The 8,473-nt window shown below is 39.0% G+C and overlaps 1 protein-coding gene across 1 annotated transcript; it reads right to left on the reverse strand.

The window, feature by feature from the left end:
* Positions 1–186: 186 nt before the first annotated feature.
* Positions 187–8,064, reverse strand: PP2D1 (protein phosphatase 2C like domain containing 1). The gene is given in 8 exon segments (XM_027639477.1): positions 187–531; positions 534–677; positions 680–754; positions 4,033–4,420; positions 4,422–4,559; positions 4,561–4,619; positions 4,622–4,691; positions 7,948–8,064. Coding segments are annotated over 8 exon segments (1,215 nt in total). The 3' UTR covers positions 187–307.
* Between the last annotated feature and the right edge of the window lie 409 nt (positions 8,065–8,473).

Genomic DNA, 8,473 nt, shown 5'->3' on the forward strand with positions numbered 1-8,473 from the left:
AGACAGCTCTGAATTAGCTTGTGTTTTGTGTTTTTTGTTTGGTTGGTTTTTGTGGGGGTTTTTGTGGTTTTTTTTTTTTTTGGTTTGGGGTTTTTTTGTTTGTTTTTTTTTGGTTGGTTGGGGTTTTTTTGTTTTTAGGGGGTGGTTTTTTTGCTTTTTTGGGGTTTTTTTGTTGGTTCATTTGGTTTGGGGTTTTTTTTGTTGTCAGTTTCCTTAGGAACTCCATCTTTGTGTGTAGTTCCTCCTAGAACATTTTCATTTATTTTGTTTCAGATTGCCTTTTGAGTCACTGTGAAAAATATCTTTATTAGAATATCTGTATTCCATCTTGCAGATTATTAATAGCATTTGAGTCATTTAGGTTGTCTTCAGTGAGGGACATTGAATACTGACACACAGAGAAGTCCTGTTTTGTTGAACACCGTTCATGCATTCTCAAATAAGGAGTGAATGTTGTTAGAGGTGGTGCCAGTACTTCATTGTAATACAAAACCTCCCAAAACGCTTTAGAAGCCAAAATAAGAAACTGATAGGTACAGATATAATATGAGTTACAGGTATAACAGATGTTCTTTTTGTTGCATCTCTGTGATGTCCAGGAACCCTTGTAGTTCTCAGGTATCCCTCTACTAATCCATCTGGTGTATTAGTGCTGGTGTTTCCACGGTTCTGAAGTGTTTTCTCTCATGAGTGCTGTGCTCTTTTGAGAGGCAGTGACTCCTTCCATTTTTACATAAGATTGCATATACATCATCTAAAACTGAAATACTTTTAATATAGCATACTGTTGGGTTTTCTTAAGATACTGCTGTTACAGTAACAGTCTTTTGTTAAGGACTGGGAAAAAAACCTGAGATCATAGTTGAGTAATCTACTGCCACAGGCAACAATATGTCCATCAGTGAATTTGGTTCTGTTTTACAGCAAAGTTTTCTGTGATTTTTTTATATTCCATTATTAGAAGACTGTTTCAGAATCTTATTCTCCTGACTGCAGATAAACTCTTATGAGGAGTCTTAAGTGATGTTTTATTCAGCTTAAAGTGCAGTCTGATAGAAAAGTTGCACCTTGATTGGTTTTTGAGCAAGAGTGCGTATTTTTTTCAAATATTTTCTTTTCACTCCTATGAGAGTGTGTGCTTTCAAAATATTATGGCTGAATGAACTCATCAGGAAGCTCCAGGTTCAGACTGTTTCTAGCAGCATATAATTTTAGTACTGAAAAATAATTTGGATATGGTGTAGGATTTAGTTTACTAACATGATGCCTTACATCTCTTCCTTGGTTAAAGTACCCAAGGGAGCAAGAGTTCTAGCAGTCATCATAGGAAGATGAGGTCTGACTTCTTTCCTTTAGCAGGCATAGGTATTTTACCTTTCCCTCAACACTCCTGAAATCTGAGAATTTAAAGTGTTAGAAATTGCAACACTGCAGGGGGCAGGTCTTGTCAGACTTGAATGAAGAGCATGAAGGAAAGAGCTCCAACCCAAAGTGCTGTATTATTTGAGATCCTCTATGGCTGCCCTGGGAGACCATTTTTGATGTCAGAGGAGGTTATTGGTCTGCTCTCATGTGTTGGCTTAAGGGCAAAAGTGATGTCTTACAGAAAGAACTTGAGTGAGATATGTGGTACCTTTCTAGACATGAAGCTGGCTGCAGTGTGTTCATTTATATTGTACTTTTAATATCTACCTAGACTAGGGGCACAGACCTCTGAAAAGTGTGTATAAGTAGGCATTGCTTATACAATAGTAGTGTTCCTTGAGCAGTATTGGCAGTCTAGCGTAGGAGACAGCTAAGTGTAGTCTGTGTGAAGGCAGATTTCTCTTGAAGGTGATTCAGAATATCAAACTGAAGGACACACCTTTAATTAATTATACAATGTAGATACCTTAAGTTGTGCTCCATGAATGTTTCCTTGTGCTTGCTCCCCTCTCCTTCCTCTGATTTCTGTGGAGAGCTAGAAAAATGTGTAAAATATCCTTTGAACCCTTGGAATAAGACCACCAGCTGTAAGCCTAACAAAGAGCGTAATATAACCTATGTGGAACAATTTGACTGCAAAGAGTAAAATCTAGTTGCTTTTGGATGCAAGTCTTGTCAGCAAACCAGAGGCAGCAAAAGAATCAACAAAACCTAACTGGCCTATCAGTGTGGGACTAAATGAAGACAGAGCTGGCCAATGTCACCCTCTCCCGCTCTGTGTATCTGACTGTCCTCTTCAGTTGCTTACCTGGAGCTGAAGGATCATGTCTCTACTTATGTAAGAACACACTCTTGGGGGGGAAATGAAGGTCGATGTTGTGCAGATCTTTTTCTGTGGTATGTTTGGTGGAAAATTAAGTGTGTTAAATTAATGTGGTTCAAAAATGTGTATTCATAAAAGGTTGAAGTTGATCAGAGATACTTTAAAACCTTAATTCATTATCAGATCTTGAGTTTATGGTATCTGTAATTGCAGCCAGCAATTAAATTCTCAGGTAGGGATGGATGGAAGCAGGTAACAAAACCAAGAAGAAATTTGGTAGAGAATTCACCCAACCCAAGTTGTTATCTTCATCAATCTCTTTGGAATATAAAGTGGCTTTCTTTCACAACAAGGTGGATACAAATGCATCTGGAAACAACCTTGCAGTCTTAATGTGAGTTAATTCTGTATTCTGCTACAGGGCTGTGACTGCATTTCCTGAAAGTAATAGAGCTAGGGCTAAACTACCAGTTTTGATACCAGTAACAGTGAAGTTCATATAGTTGCAAAAAGCCTGTTGGAGGTACAGTGCAGCTATAGTAACAAGCATTGGGAGAATAGTGTGGGGGGGGGGGATGTACCACATACAACACACTAGTTGCATGTTCAAGTTGGTTTACAGTGTTTCTCAGACTGCCAGAGGAATGCAATTACTGTTAAGCAGAAGTATTTTTTTTATATATGGAATTAGTTTTTCCAGATGTGGAATATGATAATTTTTTTTGCCTCCTAAAAACAATGAAGCCTCTCAAATGGTTCTCCCTTTTCTTATTGATCTTTGACCTTCTTGATTAATTTCAGTCAACTTTCATATGCAGAAACAGTTGCAGTATCTGCTCACTCCTTACTAATGCCAGGCAGAGTGATAGAAAAGTAGTATAGAGCTGGGCAAGTGCTTCAAGCAGAGACTGGAAGACACTACAGAATGTAACTGTAGACACAAATCCATTTGAAACTATTCACCCACCTGCTTTTTTACATAATTCTGCATGTGCACTCCTTTATGGGAAAGCAAGCATCTTGCCTGTAATCTTACAGCTGTCTTATGACCACAACAGGATATAATTGGTAATAAAAATCACCAGGTGGGAAAGATACAGTAACCAGAGTTGCTAGTCTGCAAGAGCTTTGTCTAGTGTTCTCTGCAGAAGGGTGGGTGGAGAAGCATTAAGGATGTATCAGTGTTTCTGATTGTAATTGATAACTGATTTTCTATACTAAAGAAAGGCAAAGCAGTGTCCTACTTTATAAGAAAACATGTCTGAATAGATCTTCCATAACAACAGTAAAAGCCAACCAATCCCTGTTTCATTCAGAAACTAGTAATTCAGATGATTCCCACAAAATAGGTTTTCAGTTTGCTTGTAGCAAAATGTGGTGGCACTTAGTCCAATGAAACAAATTAATAAAAAGAATATCTTAAGCGTGTTTCATTGATATTAGGAATTTATCAGATCTAAAATCAGAAGATTTGTGATTGACTGCCATAAAGTGATGACAGCCTAAACCCCTTGATACAAAAAAACCCCACTCTATATTTTCTTACAGAAGTCACTTGTGTATTGTGGAATGCTTCCTAACTTTTACATTAGTAAATTGATTTTGCTGCCTTAATTCAAATATCATGCTTAGGCAACTTGTCTAATAAGCTGAATACTATTGTCTGATAGCAGTATCAGTTGCAAGGGAATTTATCACATCTGCTTTACATTGTCAGGCTAAAGGAATTGCTGCTTTTTATCTCCAGACACTGACTGCCAACAAACATCTAGGTTAGCTAATACTTTCTTTTATTGCATGAAGGGAAAAAAATTCTGGTGTGTTATGTACATACCTATAAATAGCAAAGTACAGCGGTCCAGCAGCACCTTTGGCCCTTCTGCCTAATGGACTGTGTGTGTTATTTTCAGAATGTTTTCTTTCTTCTACCTCAGTGCCATCTGTCTCTTTGCTGGGAATGCTTTCCACCAAACAGGTAACCACTGAACAGCCACTCCAGTGAGATTTGGAAACCTGATTTTTTCCCAGTTGTAAAAATCTCTGCATTCTCCTAGAAGACTTGCCATACACTTTGTGAATCCATTTGTAGGGACTGATCTTTTTGGTCTCCTCATTGCCTGGCTTGTCAGAGAATATCTTCTCTTTTTCCCTGTAATCTGCCTTGATTACTGTGGAAAAAAAAATCTACAATTTGCACTTTGTCCTTATTTTTGTAGGAGGAACCTATTTGAGAAAGCTGATCAAGAAATAAAAGTGGAAGCTCTGCTGCAACTGTTTCTGCAGCTGTCACACTGTGACAGCCATCAAGAATTTCCAAAAAAACATCTATCTGACCTATTTCCATAGTTGTCTGGTGCAATAAACCTATCTTTAAGTCTGCTTGCCACGTGGGATTTTAATCTTTGCGAATTGATAAAGCTTTTATTAAAGAATTATTTACTTTCTTAAAAGGACCAGGATTGTTGATATTAGCAAAATCACAATATTAAGTGGGAGTGGAATTTAAATGAATAATCTTCTGCTTATTTGTGTCAGAAAATTTAGGAATCTAGAATTTAGGTACTGTAAAGACTTCATAGGGTCTAATCAGCACAAGCCTCTGGCCCGTTCTCTGGCCAAACTCGTATGTTTTTCCTGTCTCTATGCACCTCTGTTTTTTTTTTAAATTTAAGCTCCTTGCTCCAGTCTCCCTCATCAGCTCAGTCTCCTTCACCTCACTCTACATCTTTGATGCTGTCTCACTATTCCTAGGTCTGGCACCTGGCACTACAACCCCAGGAGTCAGAGCTATAAGAGTAACTCCTAGTGAGGTACTTCCTGATAGAGGCCAACTGGTGCAGAGGGGACTGTCCAAATTCAGCACCTGCACACTGGCATCACTGGCATGTCTCTACTTGGCAAACTGATGCTGCTTTTTAAGTATTTTAACTTATTCTGATTTGGCTAAATTGATAAGAGTGACAAAAGATGCACTGCTGATGCCATTTCAGCCAAATTGCCAATCTGTAGTTTAAAACCTGATGATCTTGGACATTCTCTAGAAAATAATCAAGATTTTGGTTTCATGCATGCAGAACAACGTATTTTCCAAATCATATTCTCAGAAACAGCTGAACCATATTATCTAGGATTTTTTCAAATTATTCTGCTTCAGGCTTGGAAAATTCTAATATGAGCTGCTTCTTCCATTATATGGTCTCACTCTAAATCAGCATGTGACATACATGTACAGACACCATAACAACACAAAGTCCTGACACCATGTGAGCAGCTCAGCTTGCCAGCCTATATATCATCTGTCTACTAAGTATGAAAACATAGTGTTTACATTCAAGTTGATTAAGTTTATTTTTTAGGATTAAGTATTTATGTGTGTATATATGAGAAATATCAGACAAAAATCCATAGGTTTTTGTATTCTCTCATCTGAGATTGTTGTTTTAGTTAATCTTTGTTAACTGCTGTTAATCCATTGCCACGGCAAATAACAGTAGTTTAGCAGCACAAATATGTCACAGCCATGTTACAAGAGCAGCCTTTGGTAATTTCATCTTACTTTAACCTCATCCATTTACTGGGGTTCTCTCTTTGCACTTGAAACAGCCACACCTGAATAACTATTTTGCAGCTGTTGTCTCTTCCAGGATTTCAGCTAGGAAGTACATTTTCCTCTGTCTCACTAATTCTGTTCATTGCTGTAAGCATTTCTGCAGTTTGTGTTTCAACATGTGCACTCTTTCCTGTGATGACATTTGTTTGATAAAATTTCATGGTAGTCAAAGCCCCAACCTCCTCCAACACCTCCTCCAACATCTTAAAGAATCAAGTGCCTCTGATCAGTGGAGGTAGATCAATTATAACATTTTAAAAGGAAAATCTCTTCTGTAGAGGGTGAATAGTATTAGCAGAGCCACTTAAAAGCCCCTCATGACTGCAGTATACTTTTCCTTGCAGAGGTGGCTTGCTGGTGGCTATGGCTCTCAGTCTGCTGTAGGACAACTTTATGGGAAAGTCTATCTCTCAACAAGAGGTGAGCATCAGCCTCCTCTAAAAGTGCTGCACCATTTCAGCAGGACAAGATAAGGAGGGACATGGTTAAAACACCAGCAGAAGATAGGCTTGTGCAGAACTTTTTCCTTTATTCTGCATAGTTTGAATTTGAGACTGGGAGACAGCAAAAGCCTTTTCACGCTGTCATTATGATGATTCAGGCCTGAGAAAAATTAGGACTAATATATAGAGAAAGTCCGGTAAGCTGTTTTTTTGTCTTTTAAATGTGATTCCATTTTACATTTAGTGTATATAACACCCCTTTGGATTAGACAGAGCAAAATGATAGTTTGACCTTAGTAAACTTAATTCTTAACACTCCCACACATTTTATAGATGTTTATATCTCTGTAAATGGTGTAAGTGCTAGCAAATCACAAATTTCAAAGCACCAAAACAGTCTCAGTTAATTACAATGTAAATAACCAGGATAATATACATAATAATTCATGTAACAAGATATGCTACGAGTCTTCAGTTGTAATAAATCTGCTTATAATTATTAAAAGGGCAACCTCGATACTTTTTTATACTATGCATAAATTGCTTATGTTAATAGCTGAAAACCTTGTAAAAATAGAATAAAAAACAAAACATTTCCTTTGTTGATCTCTTATGAAGTAAAAAGATTAATCTGTGTTTCCTTCTCTCCTTGCATTTCCCTCATTAGGAACAGATACAGACTCAGAGGTTTTTTGCTGTCAGGTTAAAGGATAACAGTGAGTTACTGAAAGCACAATACATGAAGCTAAAGTGTTCTAGCCTCAGAGAGTGAAAGATAAAATTCAGCTTTCTAGCTCACTGCAGTTTCCCTGTGCCTATTTAGGGAGCCAAAATCCAACACAGTTTAATGTTCTGAGGTGAAAATAGAAGCAGATTAAAAGAAATTACATATAGAAGAATGGGGAGCAAACCACAGTTTGAGACTACATATTTTCAAGGGCAAAAAATTGTATTTACTCTTTTTGTCGTAACAAAGAGCCTCTTGGTCAGTGCTTAATCCTGCTACTCAGAAAGGAAGGCTGCTCCACCTCTGTCATACATTGGCCTGTCTATAACAGGGGCAGAATGGAAGTAGAGCACGAGGCTTACATGGCTGAGGATACGGTTGTCCCAGTAAATCTCATATTTCTGGAAAACCTTTCTAACTACGACACTTGGAGCTGCTTGCTGTTAATATGGTAAGGCAAGATTATTTTCTGCTTCTGCAGTTTGGCACTACAGTCTCATGTTTTAATTAGTGAAGATGGAATATGTCCCTGAGCTTTGAGGATCCAGGATCTGATTTGTATCCAAACAGAAGAGTCCCATATGCAGTTATCTCTCTCTTAACACATCATTCCTATCTCCACCCACAGAGTCCTTCTTCCTCACCTTTGGCACCATCAGAACTTAACTTGCCCAATCTCTAGTTGTGAACTCCTTCCTCTGTGAGTTTTGTGGGTTTTATTATTTGTTACATATCTGTGGTCTTAGAAAATGGTGCCTCTTATTGATGCTGAAACCAGCACTGGAAAGATGCCTGCCTGCCAGCCTGCCTGTGGGTGACAGGAAGAGGCAGAGAAGGGCTGTGTGACATAAATGGAGGTCAAAGTCTCCCGAGTTTCTAATCACAGTATTATCAACTAGTATGTATAAACAGGCCTCACTGCTGCAAATCCCTGCTGAATGAGCATCAGCTTCTTTGCCTGTCTTTTCCTTCTTCCCTGCTTTACTTCTTGCTCATGCCTCAGCCAGCGCTTCCTTTTCAGTCCTGTTTTCCCCATGTGCCTGTGATGCTAGGATATGGGTTCATTGCCTCCAGGTGTTCAGCCCAATTCCTCTCCTCTTACTGACCTCCCTTCCCTCTGCCCTGTCACACAATTTGGCAGTGGCACCTCCCCGGAAAACTGTTTGCAAAAGCATCACACCCACTTACAGAAACCATGACAGGGACTCCTAGCGTTGCCAGGACTGTCTGTCCCTGAGCTGCAGCACACCTGACACCATCAGCGCCTGCCAAGGAGCCACTGTGCAAGGCGGTAGCATTTGCCTGGTGCAGCTTGGCTGTGCTGTGCAGTGCGTGCCCGGCGGCACAGTCAGAGCCAGCCTCTGCTGTGCAGGTGCTGCCTTAGCAGGTCCCAGCTTTACATGGATACCTTTGGCTGAAGCAGCAAAGAGCAAATATCTTATGTG

This window comes from Corapipo altera, unplaced genomic scaffold (assembly GCF_003945725.1).
Source record: "Corapipo altera isolate COAL_440 unplaced genomic scaffold, ASM394572v1 44, whole genome shotgun sequence".
In the NCBI taxonomy this organism is placed as follows: Eukaryota; Metazoa; Chordata; class Aves; order Passeriformes; family Pipridae; genus Corapipo; species Corapipo altera.